A 21,661-nucleotide genomic window follows, 5' to 3' on the forward strand; every position below is an offset into this window, starting at 1 on the left:
CCTTCTTTTCTGTGCAGTGCCTTGTAAGTTGCTATGTTTTCCACAGCAATTTAAAAAAATGAAGCATGGGGTTGGAATTCCCTATCAAAGAAGCCCACTGGCAACCTGCTTATCCCATTGAGTTGCATGTAGTTTTCCTGTTGATGAGGGAACAATCATGCACACATGGACTATATCTGAAACATGCGCATCACACGTTACCTTGAATTTGCAAGGGAAAATGATTCTGCTGCTCCAACACACAGAGAGGATCCTGGTACAAGCATGTTCTGAGAATCAGAACTTAAAAATCCCACCCAATACCAAGCAAAGCACACACACAAATCTGAGTCTCTTAAAAATTTTGTATCAGAAATACATATATATGTACACAGAGATTCCGTTGCCCTTCAAGGAGAAGTCCATGTATCAATTTACAGCAATTTACAGGCACTGCTTATATAATATGAAAAAAACCCTAAAATGAAAGTGCTGATAGGCTTGAATTACTCCAGAACTCTAAGGCCTCTTTGTCATGTGGAGAAAGCATAGATTTGGGCTGCAGTCCAAACAAAGTTAGTCAAGCTTAAGAGGGAGTCCAATTCTAGGCATCTTTGTCTGGGAGTAGGTGCCACTGAACTTGGTTACTTCTGATTAAATAAATTTATGATGGTGCTGCACATCCCATTGAAATCAACAAGACACATTAGGAATAGCAAATTTTTAGGTGCAACTGCATTTCTCAGGACTGAGGCCACTTGTTTCATTATTATATAAAAACATATATTCAACCTTTTTCATACCTGCCTCAATTTTGAAATTAGGAATAGGTATTTTTTGTGTGTGTGCATGCATGCCTGGAAGCCATGGCTGACTTCTGGCAACCCCTAGTAGGGCATTCAGAGCGGCAAGGTCATTCATAGAGGTGGCTTATATCGCCTTGCCTCTGTGCCCATCCCTGGTATTCCTTGGAGGTTGCCCATCCAAGTACTTGCCAGGGCTGGCCCTGCTTAGCTTCCAAGATCTGACGAGATCCAGGGCAGGGCAAAAATAGTATTTTACAATGAGATGGTAACCATGTTTCCTTAGACGTCAGCCCCCACCAGGTTCAACAGGACTTACTCCCAAGAAAGGATGCATACACTCCCGAGGATCATTTTAAGGCATCTCTATCTGCCAACAACAAAGGAAACATCATTTCAACTTTTCTGAGAAGCAGTATGGTTTCAGAAGATTTAAAAAAAAACACATGAAAAGGTATTAAAAAAGACACAAAATGATTTTATAACATCAACCAAAGGGGTCAAAATTAGGGGACAGTGGTGAAATTTAGAAGTCACTCTGCCTTGACTATGGTTATGCAAACTGCAGCACTGCATTGATGCGGCAGGGCCGCATCACGTCAGCTTTGACCACTCCTGTTTTTCTGCAAGTTTTGTAACTCCCCAGTTCCAGCTTCTGTGATCCTAATGGATAAAATGTAGTCAAAAGCTTTCATGCATTTCTGTTGATATCCTTACAGTAACTCTCTGGAAAAGAAAAGGAAACAAGAACAGACAGATATCAGAAACTTTTCCACTCAAAGCAGTTGCTTTACAGGAATAGGTGGAAAAATGACAAAAAGTTTCCTTCATTTAACGTGACTGAGGACAGCCAAGGACCCAACCACAGATACAAGCCGACAAAGCCAATAAAACCAGCAGACTAATCCTAAACAGGAGAGCTGTAATTCAGAGGCCTTCATACGCATGAGGTCTCCCACTGAAGATTCATCTCTTCCATAGCTAGCCAAGTGGGCTGTGTGTGGACAAATAAGCTTTCACAGGCTGCAAGGTCCCTGAAAATCATTGTACCTTGACCCCATTAATTATTTTCCTGTCATGTAAAGGTCTGTTGCATATTTTTGAAGCTCGAGTCTAAAGGAACACCCAAGAAAGCGCCACTTGTACTTGTAGAATCGGTGCTCTAAGACAACATCTGCTGTCTTGGACAGATATTACGTTAATTACCTAAATAATCTACACTGAGCCAGTTCACATTTATGGTGGACTTCACACAAATGTCTTGGCAGTGCCAATCTGACAGCTGTGAAGTATTCAACCTCAGGAAGTTGATTTGTGGGAAACAGCAAATACACACGTGTGTATGAAGCTCTCGTGATTTCTATGCTCATAATACTCCTTTTTAAGGGCTGCTGTGATTCACAGCTCAAAATGGCACTTACCAGAACAGTTGGATAGGGGCCCAGTGAGTGCAAATGGGGGAATGGTGGAGAAGCTGTTGCACAGAAGAACTCTGTGTACATCTTTCTCTTCCATCCTTAGATCTCTGATATGGATCATAAGTTAAGAAGTGTACTATGTTATTGTGACCTGTCCGCTGCAATAGAAAAGAGTAGGAGTCCAGTAATATCTTAAAGATTAACAACATTTGTGGTTGGATGAACTTTTGTGAGCCACTCTTCACTTCTTCAGATACTGAAGATACTAAGTGAGCAGATACTGAAGAAGTAAGCAGTAACTCATGAAAGATCATACCCTACCACAAATTTTGTTGGTCTTTAAGGAGCTACTGGACTCTTAGTCTTTTACTGCTACAAACACAGCTACCCATTTTGATCTATGAGATATCTGTTACTTGATTGTATTTGAATGTTAATGATAGCAATCCCAGACACTTTGTAGGTATCCAAAAACTCAAATGCACACATCAATGAATGATGCCAGTCATCTAAATGGGACTGTCAGTATTTTCTTATGTGTGTCTTGAGCCTGCCTAGGCGGGGAGGGCGGGATACAAATAAAATTTAATAATAATAATAATTAAAAGAAAGACATATTTTAGAGCATTCCTAAAATTCATCTGGTATGGTCAACATTCATATATAACGGTTAACATTCAACACATTTTGGACATTCATTTTAACATATACACAACCAAGTGTCTATGATTTCAGGCATGCTATGAATCAGGAATTAACTGACTGTATTCTATGTATCTGTGTACATGAAACCTAACTGATAAGGTTGCCAACATCTGGAGAAAATATGTCTTGCCCCTTTGATGATGGATAGTGCCATCAATTTGGAGCCAATTTACAGCCACCCTGTAGGGTTATCAAGGCAAGAGACAAACTGATGTACTTTACCATTGCCTACCTCCGCGTAGCAACCTTGGACTCCCTTGGTAGTCTCTTATTCAAGTATTAATCAGGGCCGGACTCCCTTGGTAGTCTCTTATTCAAGTATTAATCAGGGCCAACCCTACTGTTGACATGACTGAGCTAGCTTGGGCCATCCTTTACTTTTTGTGGCACATATGTCAATGATACCATCAGCTACAAAACATCCCATTAAACCTCTGTTAAAGGGGCAGGATATTTTTCTCTAGGTAAATGGCAACCCTGCTATTCAAACACCAATGGGTACATAAGAACATAAGAGAAGCCATGTTGGATCAGGCCAATGGCCCATCCAGTCCAACACTGTGTCACACAGTGGCCAAAAAAATTATATATGCACACACACACACATATATACACACTGTAGCTAATAGCCACTGATGGACCTCTGCTCCATATTTTTATCTAACCCTTTCTTGAAGCTGTCCATGCTTTTAGCCGCCACCACCTCCTGTGGCAGTGAATTCCATATGTTAATCACCCTTTGGGTGAAGAAGTACTTCCTTTTATCCGTTTTAACCCGACCGCTCAGCAATTTCATCGAATGCCCACGAGTTCTTCTATTGTGAGAAAGGGAGAAAAGTACTTCTTTCTCTACTTTCTCCATCCCATGCATTATCTTGTAAACCTCTATCATGTCACCCCGCAGTTGACGTTTCTCCAAGCTAAAGAGCCCCAAGCGTTTTAACCTTTCTTCATAGGGAAAGTGTTCCAACCCTTTAATCATTCTAGTTGCTCTTTTCTGGACTTTTTCCAATGCTATAATATCCTTTTTGAGGAGCGGTGACCAGAATTGCACACAGTATTCCAAATGAGACCGCACCATCCATTTATACAGGGGCATTATGATACTGGCTGATTTGTTTTCATTTCCCTTCCTAATAATTCCCACCACAGCGTTGGCCTTTTTTATTGCAATCGCACACTGTCTTGACATTTTCAGTGAGATCTACCATGACCCAAAGATCTCTCTCTTGGTCAGTCTCTGCCAGTTCACACCCCATCAACTTGTATTTGTAGCTGGGATTCTTGGCCCCAATGTGCATTACTTTGCACTTGGCCACATTGAACCTCATCTGCCATGTTGACGCCCACTCCTCAGCCTCAATAGATCCCTTTGGAGTGCCTCACAATGCTCTCTGGTTCTCACCACCCTGAACAATTTAGTGACATCTGCAAACTTGGCCACTTCACTGCTCACTCCCAACTCCAAATCATTTATGAACAAGTTAAAGAGCATGGGACCCAGTACTGAGCCCTGCGGCACCCCACTGCTTACCGTCCTCCACTGCAAAGACTGCCCATTTATACTCACTCTCTGCTTCCTATTAATTAGCCAGTTTTTGATCCACAAGAGGACCTGTCCTTTTACTCCATGACTCTCAAGCTTTCTAAGGAGCCCTTGATGAGGAACTTTATCAAAAGCTTTCTAGAAGTCAAGGTAAACAACATCTATTGGGTCTCCTTTGTCCACATTTTTGTTCACCTCCTCAAAGAAATGTAACAGGTTAATGAGGCCAGATCTTCCCTTACAGAACCCATGCTGAGTCTTCCTCAATAACCCATGTTCATAAATGTGCCTACTCATTCTGTCCTTGATATGGTTTCTACCAACTTTCCCGGTATTGAAGTCAGACTGACTGGCCTGTAATTTCCCAGATCTCCTTTGGAACCCTTTTTAAAGATGGGGGTGAATTTGCTACCTTCCAGTCCTCAGGAACGGAGGCAGATATCAATGAAAGATTACAGATTTTTGTCAAAAGATCCACAAGTTCAACTCTGAGTTCTTTCAGAACTCTTGGATGTAGGCCATCTGGACCTGGTGACTTATTAGTTTTTAATTTTAAACTGAATACATGCAATTCAGTACTGGTCTTTTGTTCCCCCTCCCCACTACTCAGAGAGGGAATACCCAGTCAGAATTCAGAAACACATAGTTCAAACTCTTTTACCCTAGAGCTGAACCACCTGTTCATCATACCCACCTGAAACTCTTTGACAAATGTTAAGAAGTAGAAAACAAAACCAAAGGCTACTATCCATTCGCAGACTGCGCTCACCAAATGATATACATAATCCTAACAGAAAAGGAGAGATAGGAGAAATGAAAAAATATAAACACTAACAATCTGAAATGGCAAACAGAAGGTGAGTCACACAGATATTTAATATAGGCCAGGATCACTGTAGCAGGGGAAGGTTTCTTTTTTTTAATTCTGAAGAACTTAATTTCTTGTTTCTCTCCCTTAGAGTAATAACAACTTTTACAAAAATAAAGAATGAAGTTGATACAATAAGAATAATGCTTTCTTTACTGTTTCCAGAGGGGTCAGGAAAAGCCACCCTCACTATGGAAGCAGCAACAAGTGGGGTGCAAGCATGCAGGACTAGTATCCCCATGCTGCTTGTTGCTCTTCCACCTCCCGACTGCCTCTCCTACACTCTGGAGCACCACCAAATTCTGATAACTGCACATAGCTGGTGGGTCACAAACTGTACAGGCAGCTTTGCATAAGGAGAAGCAGAGTAAATACAGGAGTGCATGCACTTGCTGGATGCTGAGACATCCATAGAACCAGTTCAAGAAATATTGGTGTCAAAAAATCCAAATAGTTTGTCTGGGGTACAGCAACCACACATTTCGAAAGGGCCCAGTTAGTACGATCTAGCTGTCTTAACAGCACAGCCATCTCTAGAGGCACAAAGAGGCACCTCCCCACCTGAAAGCCATAACTTTCATCATAGAAAACACATAAAAGCATCTACTTCAGAATTTTTGCAAGAAACACAGAGACAGGAAGCAGAAGTCACTTATGACTCCTCTCCCCTTCCCTACTAATACACTGCCACATGCTTGAAGTGGCTCAGTGCCTCCTAATCACCATTATAGTTAAGGCTGCTGCTGCTTCTTTTAGCAGGAACACACAGGAACACAGTTCTGTCTGGCTTGGCAGCAAGGGCTTTGGCCTAATATGCAAATGAGTTCCTGCTGGGCTTTTTCTACTAAAAAAGGCCTGATCATAGTTATTGTATCACAGTCGGTGCAACTTGTTTGGTCTAAACCTGAAGGTTATAACTGCATATTTCAGATTAAATGAAAACTGTGAGTTTCACAAAACACGCTTAATAACGATCAAAAGGCATACTGAGGACCAAGAAAAATGTCTAATGATCACAAAGATATTATTTCAAGCCAAGGAAAAACATTTGAGTAAAAAGAACCCTACATGTCTCATCATAGCATTGTTAAGGATCACCTCTACAGGAATACAAATCTTTTTATTTTCTAGGATTCATAAGGAAAATGCTCCCCCTTGTGGTACAGTATAGCCAAAGTCTTCAAGAAATTAGAAGTCATCTGTACAAACAAACTTTATGAAACTTCCTTCTGAATTTTCTAGACCTTCCTCTCAATTAAGAAACCTAATTGGCTACACAGACACCATCAGTCTGCTCTGGGGAGGGCTTGGAACTCAGTGGCATAGCATACACAGGATCAAACCCTGGTACTTCAATTAAAAGTTATCAGCCATTGTATGTTTTCTCCCCAAGATCTTGGAGAGCTGTTAGCTAGATCAATGTTTCAACTCAGTATAAGGTACTTTCATATGTTCATGTATACATATGCCATCTCTCTCTGGATTTCTACACAAACCAAGCTATTTTATTTCATCTACAGACTGATGTGACAAAGCTCCTTTTCAGGTCACAATCAGGGCTGTAGTCAGCAATCTTCCTTGAAAAGCAAGATTGGGTGGGAGTGTTGTAGATTCAATAGAGGGCACCACCCCCATTGCCCCCCCCCCCCCCCCGCTGGCTATTGCCCTGTGCTACATTATGGGAAATCTTCAAACTTCACTTTTTTAAGGCTTCTTACCAAGGCTGGAATTCTAGCAGGAGCTCCTTTGCATATTAGGCCACACACCCCTGATGCAGCCAATTCTCCAAGAGCTTATAAGGCTCTTTTTTGTAAGCTCTTGGGAGGACTGGCTACATCAGGGGTGTGTGGCCTAATAGGCAAATGAGCTCCAGCTAGAATTCCACCCCTGCTTAATAGTAAGACACGTAACTATTGTGCCCCCTTCCTGTCTGGTGTCTCCTAAACCCCAGATGGATGGCACCCCAGTCTGACTTTTGAGGCTGGGGCCCACTGCAGTTTTATCAAAGAGTTTTTTTGCATGGGTTATCTGCCCCAAGTTCAATGCTATTGGGAAACATCCCCCCCCCTTGCTTCCCAACAATATCATGGTGAATCCATGCACCACCCAGGGTCTCTCTGGCTTTTCTCCAATCTTTCTCAAACCTGCTTCGCTCCAGAGATTTAGGAAAGAAGACAGCAAAGTGTGGGTGTCTGTCTGCTCTGTGGGTGGAAAAGCTAGATTTTTCTGGTTCTGCTCAAACAGCAGCCACTTCCTTTCGCTACTCCAGACCTTCTTTAATCACAATTTAATAGCATTATATTGATATACTACTGTACCAAAATAGGAATCAGGTTATGTGAATTCCCAACTTTCATTTCATTTCATTTCATTTTCTTTTCTTTTTTAAAAAAAACTCTAGTCTAGTCCCTTTCCTTGTGGAGATATATGGGAGGCATATATCTCTGCAATAAAATGGGCTGGAGACTTTGTTGTTGTTGTTTAATGAAAGCTGGGGACTCAAAGATCCTGGTGCATATTTTGGTATAATAGAATAATGCTATTAATCTGCCAATTAAAAAAACTACCAGAGAAACCTGTTGTGTGGAAGCCCTATCTCTGTCTGCCTAACTGTATTAGCAGCCATAGCAGCAATGGGGAAACTATTCAAGCCTAAGCCTGTGTCCTCATGTGGAAAACACCACAAAGGTAAAAAGTCTAGCTTTACTTGCTGATCTAATAAGCAACAGGCAAGCTGAATAAATAACCAGGACAGCAGGGGAAAGATAAGTAGAATTAGCTAAATTATTTGGGGAACTACATCCCCCTTCATCCAGTATTTATAATCCTGCACACCCAGGTTGCCTGCTTAAAAAAGCCCATCTTCAATTCTTAGTTTAACCTGTCACTGGCTTGGTTCTTCCATCTCTGGGCAGGGATATTTCCACCAATTCCAATTCACACACTGCAGATCCCCCCCCCCCCTTCACATACTGCAGACTTTATCCTGTGCTGTTCTTGAGGAACACAACTTTGGGGTTCTTAGTGAACTGCAGCAGTACAAGGAAGTGGAAAGTCCCATTCCACAAGGTCCATTCTACAATAGAATCTCAATAGATACAGGCCACTAATATTAACTTGTCTGGATGTGAAACATTCCTTCTCAGTTGACAGAAATTTATATGACCATGACAAAACTGCTTTCATCAGCTGTCTAAATTCAAAATGGCCCCTGGGCCTGAATAACCTATGTGTAACCAGCTTGCTGGAAGAACCTCTGTGTAGCTTCCAGGTCACCAGTAAGTTTTATTATTTATCACCTGCCCTGCATAGCTAAAATTACATAGGACTGAGTACTATAGCTAACTTGCAGAAGGATTAAATTTTTTACCTAGTGAGGTTTTACCTTTTCACCTGGATTCCAGTCTATTTTTGTTATGGAAATTAGTGAAGCACATGCAATCACTGGAGAAGCAGGTGTTAAAGAAAGTAAGAGTTACAGTAATACTCCAACTGAACTTTACCTTTCTGAAATCAGGAAGGTAATGTATATAGTAAGTAGGACTCTAAACATTTGACCACAGTGTGAATTATAAACATGATCATTACTATCATATGATTCTACGGTCATGTCTGAATTTATGCAACTCTCAATGTTTGGTGGACTGTAATGCCAGGAAGTTATCAAAATGAAAGAAACATTGTCAGCAGTCTGCCCAGATTTTGAAATATCTCAAGATTATTTCTCCAGGCATGGGTTTTTAAGTTTAACAACAGATTGCTAAGTATTCTTATTTTTAAAAAGTTAAAAGTTCTCTAAATTTGCACGTATTGAAAACACACTGAACGTTGAAGTTTCTTTTGAGGAGTATATTTCTACATCCTCCACTTTCCTGCAGAAAACGAACTGTTCTTCAAGGAAAGTCTTTTTTACATGAGCCAAGTATTTCTGAAACTGTTATCAAATGTAGTGAATTTTAGGGTTCTTTCTCCTAAACCAACATCCTTATAGTATAATCCTATGCAGGTTTACTCAGAAGTAAGTCCTGTTATATTCAGTGATTCTTCCTTCCAGATAAGGGTGGGCAGGACTGCAGTCAATGATTATGTTTACAAGAGCGGCTATTCTCCATACCTTGTGGTCTTTCTCATGGTTAACTGTAGTACCACAGATCCTTGTACCTGGTACAAGTTATTTGCTCACAATTTTATCCAATGGAGTTAGTGACTGAAATAAACAGACAGGTCTCAATTATGCAGAGACTCTTTCTTCTGGTTTTTAGTTCAATTATGAATTTACTTCCTTGGTCATGTAAACACAACAGAGGTGGAAATGAGCTTAAAGGAGTGGTTATGTCAGAATGAGTTACTGAGTAAAGACCCAAACTCCCAGACTCACATTACTAAAAACTATGGGTGGAAATCTGCAAAACTCCTGCTTCCAAACAGTGTGCTTAAACTTCAAGGAAAATGAAATATAGGGGATTAAACACGTTCCATACTTAGTAAAAACATGACAACAACTGAACTTATGATGAATGAGTAGTTGACATTAAGCTACATTATTCATAGTGTAACAATATGAGAAGGATGTTGTTTCGTGTAATTAGCATAAAATAACACTCTAAAAAGGATACTGGGAATGGCAGCTATGAAGGACATTATCGAAAGGGCCAGTCGTATATGACATACACATGTTGTGCACCACTGAGGACGTGACTTGTAAGAGATGACAGTCTGCAGGACAATGTACAGAATGCCAGAGAGAAAAGCCACAAGGGCTCCACCGTCATGGACAGCAGGTACTGCTAGCTCCTGAAAAGACAATTGAGAAATAGTTACTTACTAGTGCAACTGTACTAACGAGCACCAAAATGAGACTGGGATTGCAGAAAACACAGGGCTAATAGGTAACGTTACCACCAGTCTTATCGTAAAAAGATTATAAATTTAACAAGCAAGCTGATGTGTAGGGTTCAGAGATATCCCATATCTGACGCAATGGTTCTCCTTTGAGTTCCTCCAACTAGGCTTGCTGCCAGGCCCGGTGCTAGGGATGCCTGTGCCCCAAGGTAGAAACCCACTCCTCCGCCCCCCATCAATATTTCTGCACCCCCATGACATCATAATGACATCACTGCCACGCCCCCCCAAACTTTGCCAAGGCCTCCCAAGCCTCAGCAGTCCAAAAAGCAGTGGGCGCACTCAGAGCTGGCTCTGAGCACGATCACTGCATGCCCATCCCTGGACTTTGCAGAGGCCTCCTGAGCCTCGGGAAACCTTGACAGAGTCTGAAAGGCAGCGGGCACGCTCAGAGCCAGCTCTGAGCACGCTCGCTGCCACACCCCCCCACTTGCGACAGGGAGGTGGACAGCAGCGGGCACGGGGAGGTGGACGGCAGCGGGTGCGAGGAGAGGGAGTGCCTCATGGTGCCCCTAGGCCAAGTGGCACCCTAAGCAGCTGCCTACTTGGCCTACTCCCACGCACCAGCCCTGATTGCTGCCTCTTGGAACCATAAAAGTGGAGGGAAATACCTTTTTATCTTCAGTTGTGGGGAATCCCCATATCAAAAATCTCAGTGGTAGTAGACTCTATAGCCTACAGTGACAGTATAGTTGCCACCTCTGGACACGAGGATGCGTGAAAACAGCTGTTGAAATATGAGGTGAATCTGCAGAACTGTATGTATTGAACATGGCTAAATAAGTACACCTGATCAACTAACTAAGCCTGTGCACTTTTAAAGGATCAATAGCAACAGACCTGATCAGAAATATTCAACAGGGCATTTTGCATGAATTCCAGAGACTGGAACTTAGTTTCATGGTAGCTGAGCAGAAATTTGAAGTGAATGCTGTATCTAATCTAAAAAAACAAGTCCCAACAAGTAATCAGGAGATTTTTCTGGAAAGAAAAAGCAAATTATTTCTGATTTATTTCATTTGTTTCAGCTTTCATTCAGATGCAGCTGAACCCCAGTCCATTTAAGGACCATTTCTCTATTCTTCTCAAGATTCCTTTAGGGCCATGTTTATATAAGAAACCTAAACCAGTTTTATTGTACTCCTTGCTCCTCACATTCCAAGAATAAAGAGCTCTACAGCAGAATCTTCAATATTTCAAAAAAAAAAGTATAATTACCAAAGATCCTTGGGGGAACCCCAGTAGAGCAACAGATTTAAATATGTAGCTGAATTAATTTAGTTTGTCTCAAATAATTTAACTATCAGAACTTGGCAAGCACAGGCTGTTCCCTGCATGTAGCTATATCCTTAGTTAAACTACAGTAAATGTAATTATGTTTTATTTCATGATTTGTGACTGTTTATACAACAGTTCATACTTTGTTTTTGGAGACAGCACAACAGAGAACACATCTTTGCAGATTATTCATTCCTGCTCTGTCTAAATGTCAACCAAATCCAACTTTGCTTTGCTTTCTTCATGACCTCTTTTACAAATGGTTCTTGTCACTCTAATAAAGACGCTTTCTGTATTCTTTCTATTCAAGACAGAACATACAATTATAGCAGGTTATGCATGTTAACTATTTGAGCCAGAAATTATGATGTTCTTGCCAGAAAGCTCTTCTCAGCTCCCAACCCCCAAAGTATTACATCAATTACTCTGTACTTTGGGTAACATATTTAGCTGTTGAAACACTTTGGATTGGGCAAGACGTTCTGTTAAGGGAAGAAGCAACCACAGGAATCCCAAGTTCTTGTATAATGCACAGCTTTCAGATAAGTCAAAGTTCCATTTTTAGAGAAGAATGAAAACTAGTTACCATAATATAATTACATAGAGTACAAACAGTCATTTAAACATGCTATCTGGTTGCTTTGAGCAGATTATTTTATAAGAACAGGATGCTCCATGAGATTTCTACTACAGTTCCTCCCTCGCTTTAAGGAACAAATTTCAAATGGATTTCCAAAGATTGTTTTTGCAACACTATTGCTGACTGAGGAACTTCTCCATTCATACAGTGGGATTAATAGCCTCATTTTCTCTTCTTTTCTACTTGAAGTATAAACTTTTGCACAGGTCCACATGTCAATAAAGATTTAAGACTGGGCTCCACTGAGCATGGATTTTAAAGAAAATAAAAGAAAACGGTAGAACACGAGGAAAGGGAAGGAGGATTCTACTTGTATTCCTTCTAACTTCATATAGCTGTGCATTAATTACTAAAGAAAAGTTATTCTAGCGACATGCTCTTCACTGATACGTAAATGTTTTACTAAACTATTTTGATAAATGTTTTACTACTACAATGGAATTTAGTCCTTGTTCAGGAATCAGCTGCCATTTCTAACCTAACAGCCAGAAGTCAAAGTATGGTGGTGATGGAAAATGCCATCATCACAGCTGACGTATGGCAACTCCATGATGTTTTCAAGGCAAGAGACATTCAGAGGTAGTTTGCCATTGCCTGCCTCTGCGAAATGACCCTGGATTTCCTTGGTGGTCTCCCATCCAAATACTAACCAGTGACAACCCTGCATAGCTTTCAAGATCTGATAAGACTGGGCTATCCTAGTCAGGGCCAAAAGTCTGTTAAACTGCATGATTTCTAAGGGCCAAAGCAGATGTAACAAAAACCACAGACTTCAATTCACCTGTAAAAGACAAACCTCAAGCATGTTCAGTCCTGGCTTGGATCAGGGCAACACAGGGAGGGAAGACGGTACAGAGTCCCCTTTCCATTATTAGCACTTGAAGGGGAAAACATTTTTTGTGGGGCTGCTTGAGGATGGCTTGAAAAATTCTGTCTCCTGCAGAATTTATAGAGACCACAATATGCAGGTCTTGAAATAAGTTACCATTAACATTCCTGGGCAATATGCAAAGCACTGGTATTCCTAAACAGACTCGGTTTGACCAGCGTCTTTATTTCTTAAAATTTACTCCATGGAGCTCAGGGCAGTGTACATGGTCCTCTCAAAACAATCTTGCAATAAGATTAGGTTGAAGGGCCTTCCATACGCACAACTTATTACTACTTTTCTTAGCAGTCAGTTCTCTAGCACTGGAGTAGAGCACAGAAGAGCTGCATGCCTTCTATCTCTAAACATTTCTCCAGTTGTTGTGACAGTTTATTTTCTTACAAATGTGCCTTTAAAAAAATCAAGATTTTTGAGCAAGAATGTTTTGGTCAGTGGTGACACCACAGCAGCAACCTCCCTTTTTTCTTTTTCTTGTGCATGTGCCATGAGAAAGGCTTGGCATACGCAGGTGTGAGAAATGCCATACTGTTCCTATGGGAAAATGGCTTCCACTCAAAGGTTCACACCAATATTCGGACATCTGGAGCAACAATTTGGTTTTTAAGAGTTTTCCTGTGGAAAAACAGCAGGTGGAAAGATTGCTTTCAAGTGGTAAATGTCTCTAGCTGGTCAAGAACAATGAGGAGGGGCTTGCAACCCGCCTCTGCAACAAGAATAGAAAGTGATAACTCATAAAAACCCATTAAAAATCAAATCCTCATTAAAACCTATTAAAGGGGGAGAGGAGGACACTGAAGTCATGCTTTTTAAAAAAATCAAAGACTTGCCTAAAAACTTTCCTATGCAAGTAAAATAATTCTTTCTTTTCTGTGGGAAAAGAGGGGAGGGCATATCAAGAGAGCCAGAAAGGATGGTGAGCACTGTTCCTTCTGAAAGTGCAAAGATGCAAATGGCCACCAAAAATTTTTTTTCCACAGTGGAGGAAGGAAAAAGTACCAATTTCTACAATCACATGGGAAAAGCAATTATCATTCCCTGCGCCTTCATATACTGACATAGAGATATTGTTATCAAGTGAATGTTTTTTCAAAAATTGAAAATCTGCTGATCCGAGGGATAAAATTTCTCATTACGGAGGCAGGGGAAAGATAGCATGGGGCAGCATTTTCTCACAGTCAGAGTCCAGCCAGAGGAACATAAGAACATAAGAGAAGCCATGTCGGATCAGGCCAATGGCCCGTCCAGTCCAGCACTCTGTGTCACACAGTGGCCAAATTTATATTTATATATATATATATATATACACACACACACATATATATATACACACTGTGGCTAATAGCCACTGATGGACCTCTGCTCCATATTTTTATCTAACCCCCTCTTGAAGCTGTCTATGCTTGTAGCCACCACCACCTCCTGTGGCAGTGAATTCCACATGTTAATCACCCTTTGGGTGAAGAAGTATTTCCTTTTATACGTTTTAACCCGACTGCTCAGCAATTTCATCGAATGCCCACGAGTTCTTGTATTGTGAGAAAGGGAGAAAAGTATTTCTTTCTCTACTTTCTCCATCCCATGCATTATCTTGTAAACCTCTATCATGTCACCCCGCAGTCGACGTTTCTCCAAGCTAAAGAGCCCCAAGCGTTTTAACCTTTCTTCATAGGGAAAGTGTTCCAACCCTTTAATCATTCTAGTTGCTCTTTTCTGGACTTTTTCCAATGCTATAATATCCTTTTTGAGGCGCGGTGACCAGAATTGCACACAGTATTCCAAATGAGACCACACCATCCATTTATACAGGGGCATTATGATACTGGCTGATTTGTTTTCAATTCCCTTCCTAATAATTCACAGCATGGCATTGGCCTTTTTTATTGCAATCGCACACTGTCTTGACATTATCAGTGAGTTATCTACCACGACCCCAAGATCTCTCTCTTGGGCCAGTCTCTGCCAGTTCACACCCCATCAACTTGTATTTGTAGCTGGGATTCTTGGCCCCAATGTGCATTACTTTGCACTTGGCCACATTGAACCTCATCTGCCACGTTGACGCCCACTCACCCAGCCTCAACAGATCCCTTTGGAGTGCCTCACAATCCTCTCTGGTTCTCACCACCCTGAACAATTTAGTGTCATCTGCAAACTTGGCCACTTCACTGCTCACTCCCAACTCCAAATCATTTATGAACAAGTTAAAGAGCATGGGACCCAGTACCGAGCCCTGCGGCACCCCACTGCTTACCGTCCTCCATTGCGAAGACTGTCCATTTATACTCACTCTCTGCTTCCTATTAATCAGCCAGTTTTTGATCCACAAGAAGACCTGTGCTTTTACTCCATGACTCTCGAGCTTTCTAAGGAGCCTTTGATGAGGAACTTTATCAAAAGCTTTCTGGAAGTCAAGGTAAACATCTATTGGGTCTCTTTTGTCCACATGTTTGTTCACCCCCTCAAAGAAATGTAACAGGTTAGTGAGGCAAGATCTTCCCTTACAGAACCCATGCTGAGTCTTCCTCAATAACCCGTGTTCATCAATGTCTTGCCCCTTTGATGGTGGATAGTGCCATCAATTTGCAGCCAATTTACAGCCACCCTGTAGGGTTATCAAGGCAAGAGACAAACTGATGTACTTTACCATTGCCTACCTCCGCATAGCAACCTTGGACTCCCTTGGTAGTCTCTTATTCAAGTATTAATCAGGGCCAACCCTACTGTTGACATGACTGAGCTAGCTTGGGCCATCCCTTACTTCTTGTGGCATATATGTCAATGATACCATCAGCTACAAAACATCCCATTAAACCTCTGTTAAAGGGGCAGGATATTTTTCTCTAGGTAAATGGCAACCCTGCTATTCAAACACCAATGGGTACATAAGAGAAGCCATGTTGGATCAGGCCAATGGCCCATCCAGTCCAACACTCTGTGTCACACAGTGGCCAAAAAATTACACACACACACACACATATATATATACACACACACACACACACTGTGGCTAATAGCCACTGATGGACTTCTGCTCCATATTTTTATCTAACCCTTTCTTGAAGCTGTCCATGCTTGTAGCTGCCACCACCTCCTGTGACAGTGAATTCCATATGTTAATCACCCTTTGGGTGAAGAAGTACTTCCTTTTATCCATTTTAACCCGACTGCTCAGCAATTTCACCGAATGCCCACACCCCATCAACTTGTATTTGTAGCTGGGATTCTTGGCCCCAATGTGCATTACTTTGCACTTGGCCACACTGAACCGCATCTGCCACGTTGACGCCCACTCACCCAGCCTCAACAGATCCCTTTGGAGTGCCTCACAATCCTCTCTGGTTCTCACCACCCTGAACAATTTAGTGTCATCTGCAAACTTGGCCACTTCACTGCTCACTCCCAACTCCAAATCATTTATGAACAAATTAAAGAGCATGGGACCCAATACTGAGCCCTGCGGCACCCCACTGCTTACCATCCTCCACTGCAAAGACTGCCCATTTATACTCACTCTCTGCTTCCTATTAATTAGCCAGTTTTTGATCTACAAGAGGACCTGTCCTTTTACTCCATGACTCTCGAGCGTTCTAAGGAGCCTTTGACGAGGAACTTTATCAAAAGCTTTCTGGAAGTCAAGGTAAACAACATCTATTGGGTCTCCTTTGTCCACATTTTTGTTCACCCCCTCAAAGAAATGTAAAAGGTTAGTGAGGCAAGATCTTCCCTTACAGAACCCATGCTGAGTCTTCCTCAATAACCCGTGTTCATCAATGTGCCTACTCATTCTGTCCTTGATAATGGTTTCTACCAACTTTCCCGGTATTGAAGTCAGACTGACTGGCCTGTAATTTCCCGGATCTCCTCTGGAACCCTTTTTAAAGATGGGGGTGACATTTGCTACCTTCCAGTCCTCAGGAACAGAGGCAGATATCAATGAAAGATTACAGATTTTTGTCAGAAGAGCCACAAGTTCACCTTTGAATTCTTTCAGAACTCTTGGATGTATGCCATCCGGACCTGGTGACTTATTAGTTTGTAATTCGTCTATCAGTTGTAGGACCTCCTCTCTTGTCACCTCAATCTGACTCAGGTCTTTCAACAGCCCTTCCAAAATTAGTGGTTCTGGAGCAGGCAAACACTTCTCATTTTCCACAGTGAAGACGGAGGAAAAAAATGCATTCAGCTTCTCAGCCATTTCCCTATCCTCCTTTAGTAATCCCTTTACCCCTTAGTTATCCAAGGGCCCCACTGCCTCCCTGGCTGGTTTCCTGCTTCTAATATACTTGAAGAAATTTTTATTGTTGGTCTTTATATTTTTTGCAATATGCTCCTCATAGTCCCTTTTTGCCTGCCTGATCACAGTCTTGTATTTGATTTGTCACAGCCTGTGTTCCCTTTTATTAATCTCACTTGGACTAGCTTTCCACCGCTTAAAGGAGTCCTTCTTACCTTTTACAGCTTCCATTACTTTGTTTGTTAACCACGCAGACCTTTTCTTATACCTGTTTGTGCCTTTCCTAACTTGTGGTATATATTTAATCTGAGCTTCTAGGATTGTAGTTTTAAATAGCCTCCAAGCTTCCCGAAGGGTTTTGACTGTATTTACCTTTCCTTTCAGTTTCCTCTTCAAATGCCTCCTCATCTCAGAGAATTTACCCCTTTTAAAGTTAAACGTGGTTGTGCTGGTCTTTTGCGACAACTCTCTATTTATACAAATGGTGAAATCAATAACGTTATGGTCACTGCTCCCAAATGGTGCGATCACTTTTACATCTCTCACCAAGTCTTGGGCATTACTTAAGACCAAGTCCAGGTTCACCCCACCCCTGGTAGGTTCTGAGACCATCTGCTCCATAGCACAGTCACTGAGAGCATCTAGAAACTCAATCTCTTTCTCTTAACCAGAGCACATATTGACCCAATCAATCTGCGGGTAGTTAAAATCACCTATTACGACAGTTTTTACATTTAGCCACTATCTTTAATCCTTCCATCATATTATAATCATCCTCTATCTTTTGATTTGGTGGGCGATAACAAACTCCATAGTTAAATTTCCTTTTGGGCCCTCTATTTCAACCCAAAGCCTTTCTAGAAGGAAATCTAATTCTCTGACCTCAGTCTTACTGGACTGTATACCCTCTCTGACATACAGAGCCACCCCACCTCCAACCCTTCCCTCCCTATCCTTCTGATATAACTTATATCCAGGAATCACCGTATCCCACTGATTCTCCTCAGGAACCAACAAAAATGCAGAGAGCATTTTAAATGCAAACAAATACAACTCAAATTCAATTACTATTAAAAGGTATGGGTAAAAATGGGCCCAAAAGTACCAGAACAAAATAGAAAAATGTGAGGTGAAAACTAATGGCTCCAGAGAACGTGGGGGAAGACAGCATATACCAAAGAAGGGGCAAGAACCGATGCAATATTTCCATGAAGAAAACCCCTGAAATGTCGTGACTGCTCCAAGTCATCTAAGTAAGTTTCATGCCTGAATGACGATTTGAGACTCCCCAGTAATCTGACATTCTAACCCATACACTACACTGGCTCTTGCTTTCTTCAGTTTTCAGGGGAGGCCATGTTAAGGTTGCCATCACTTTCTCAGATTCAGTACATAATGATTGTGTCCAAGTTTCTATTTGTAGTAACAAGATCATCTCTGGATATACTAACTTTAGGGAGCTTTAATGGCTATTTCCAGGCCTTGAATTTAGCAGAAGCTCACAGGAGTACATCTCCTGAACCTTTCCCCCCCCTCCTCCTCCTTCCCACCTACCTTGTCCACTGAATAGTAGGTGCAGCTGCATAACAATCCCTGGATTAGGAGAGCAGGCAGCCAGTCAGCCACCAGGAGCTTTGCCACACATCCAGCAGCCTTCATTAACCCCTGAAGAAGCCCATGCCACCCTTTCTCCACTTCTTATGTGATTTTGGGTGGCAGGTGGCTTGCTGGTCTTTTGACTGTGGAGGGGGGCAGTCAAGAAGGGCCCCAGGTGAGCAGTCAAGAAGGGCCCCAGGCCTCGCTCACCAGGGGCTCTCCTTTTTTGAGGCAGGTTGCTTTTGGCTGGTGGGGGACATATGCTAATTAGTTATGATAATGAGCTCCACCACCCATTATTCTACAGAATGATCCCTGGCCATTTCATTTCTGAGCATCTACCTCCAGATAAAGGAGTAATTGGATTGCTCTTTGTAGAATTAATTGTGATTCATGGATTTACTTGTTTTTCAGGACCAGACAGACGCCTTCTGGAATTTACATGTCTTTGCATATTATGAGTTATACAAGAAGCCAGATGCAATTTTAATGAATAAATATAATCTAAGCACATATTATACTTACCTGAAAACTTGCAACGATGCCCATTCCAACACAACCCAGCACACCAATAATTAATGTAATTAAATTGAAATAAGGAGGAATGAAATTTGTCACTTCATTTTGCTTCTTTACAATTAAATATTTTGTATACATTGTAGCTGCACCTAAAAAAAGACAAAACAAAAATTATTTATGAACTGAACTAAGAACTAGATTACCTAGTACACAGCTTGAATTGGTCTTTACTACTTATAAAACTGCTTTATGCTTGCTTGTCACTGTCAGATAATAATGCATAACTCTCAATTTCTGCCTCTGCTTTCTGAATTATTCCTATAACAGCATCATAACTGTAGATATTAGCAAGTGACAATTCTATCTCCATATGCCATGAAAAGTTTTACTTGCTAATTTTTGCCTACCAAACTGTTTATAAAGGCACAGTAGGAGGCCAGGCAGTTTTTCCTCCCTGGGCAACTTGCAGTCCTAAATACAATAACTTAATCCAATAAAAACACTGTAAGTCTCCATTCTTGTGACTCCTTAATGTCTGAAAACACCTGATTATTGTACCAGTAACTATTTTCAAACACATTAAGTCAAGGCAGACTGTTATTTCAATAAATGAACATGTATAAAATATACATACCTAGAAATGCAGAGACATTAATCATAAACCCAAAGATACCACTTTCTGGAGGCTTTGCTCCTGTATCACTGCAATAAATGAAAACAAAACATTTTCACATTCAAGGAATACATTTACATTTATTCTAATTAATTATGCTACCTGAGATTACTGCACTTTAAAAGTAGTATTAAATAGTGCAACATTCATGCTATTTTTTAAAATCCTTGCTATTCTGTTGAAAAAAATCCCAATAATCCAGAAAAACCTGTGAAGTTCTTTTGAAATCATACAGACTTGCCTCCACAATGAAATAAATGCTCAACAGCCTGATTTTTTTTTAAAAAACCACTGACTTCAATGTAACTTACAACCCCACTGACTCTGATGAAACTTATTTCCAAGTATGTTTGGAATTGCAGTGTGAGTTCCACAAACTTGAATAGAATTTGCAGATCCATTTTGAGCATGGTAACCAGGAAATGTCCTATTTTCTTCCACAGAACTGTTTCAAACTATGAGTGTGTAGGAGGACAGCCTTGGGTGGGTGGATGTGACTATTTTACATACACTTTCACATAAAATAATCGTGCAAAATAGGTTAGATCAGGGGTGGCTAAACTGCGGCCCGGAAGCCACACATGGCTCTTTCACATATACTGTGCACCTCCCAGAGGTCAAGGAGGAACTTAATGTAGGCTTAATCTCAAGTAAGCATGCTTAGCATCAGGACCTCAGTCAGCCTCTGAGCACTGACCCAGAAATAGATGATTATTTCTGCTGTCTGTGAAGCGGAGAAGGAGGGGAAAATAGGCAGGCTTGCAAACTCTTCTCCTCTACCACAGAGGTTGCCTGGAGACCTAGAGTGGAGAGAATGTAAAAGCCGAGGGAGCCACTGAAAGGGGAAATGGAATTAAAGAGGGCAGCATAGGGTTTTCCCTTAGTTTCATAGCTCTTGTAAGAGCTGCATTTACTGCATTGGTGTCAAGGCAAAGAGAGATACATAATGATGCAAATGGTCATCAGTGATTTATTTGGTACATGTGTGTTTCCTATTCCCACTGGTGCTAAAGAACAATTCCCTAACCTTTCCCTATGCTGGTCTTATAGGGACTTATTCCCGACTGGTTTTATGGGGACTGTTATTCCCACTTTACAATACAGCCATGCTAGAATTACAACACAACACATTCTAGCATGGTTGTGTTGTAAAATGCATGTACATGTATTTTATCTTTCTGTGCAAAGAAAGTATTAAGAATTTTAATAAAGACATGTGTGTAATATTTGCTAATATCTTTCAGCTCTCAAATATCAAATGTTTATTCGATGTGGCTTTTACATTAAGCAAGTTTGGCCACCCATGGGTTAGATGAAGAGACAGTCACTCACCCAAAGCTAGGTTGAAGGCTAAATAGGAATTTGAAATATGACAAACACAAATCAGTGTTAAGAGATTTACTGAGAAACAAGTTTAACAATCTTCCCGAATTCTCAACACATTCCAAATGTCTGCATTCTTCCTCAGAGAAAACTGATAATCCTTTATACCATACCATACCAAACCTTTAATGGCATAACAGATACAAATAAAAATACACAGAATATAAAAATTTAAACATTGGAGATAAAATCAAAATGAAACCAGGCTTACAGATGCATTCATACATG

The 21,661-nt window shown here is 41.1% G+C and overlaps 1 protein-coding gene across 2 annotated transcripts in view; it reads right to left on the reverse strand.

Moving 5' to 3' along the window:
• Positions 1-1,239: 1,239 nt before the first annotated feature.
• DRAM1 (DNA damage regulated autophagy modulator 1) overlaps positions 1,240-21,661 on the reverse strand; it is a 32,385-nt gene continuing 11,963 nt past the window's right edge. Inside the window, exons 2-7 of one of the 2 annotated variants that reach the window (XM_060245618.1) lie at positions 20,012-20,079; positions 19,384-19,526; positions 9,936-10,113; positions 8,705-8,763; positions 5,146-5,238; positions 1,240-1,508 (exon numbers count right to left, since the gene is read on the reverse strand). In XM_060245618.1, the coding sequence (XP_060101601.1) occupies positions 1,464-1,508; positions 5,146-5,238; positions 8,705-8,763; positions 9,936-10,113; positions 19,384-19,526; positions 20,012-20,079 (586 nt within the window). In that variant the 3' untranslated portion in view covers positions 1,240-1,463. Of the gene's footprint in view, positions 1,509-5,145; positions 5,239-8,689; positions 8,764-9,935; positions 10,114-19,383; positions 19,527-20,011; positions 20,080-21,661 lie in introns of those variants that run through there. The other variant, XM_060245619.1, reaches the window with a different exon arrangement.

The sequence above is a fragment of the Heteronotia binoei genome, chromosome 8 (genome assembly GCF_032191835.1).
Source record: "Heteronotia binoei isolate CCM8104 ecotype False Entrance Well chromosome 8, APGP_CSIRO_Hbin_v1, whole genome shotgun sequence".
NCBI lineage: Eukaryota > Metazoa > Chordata > Lepidosauria > Squamata > Gekkonidae > Heteronotia > Heteronotia binoei.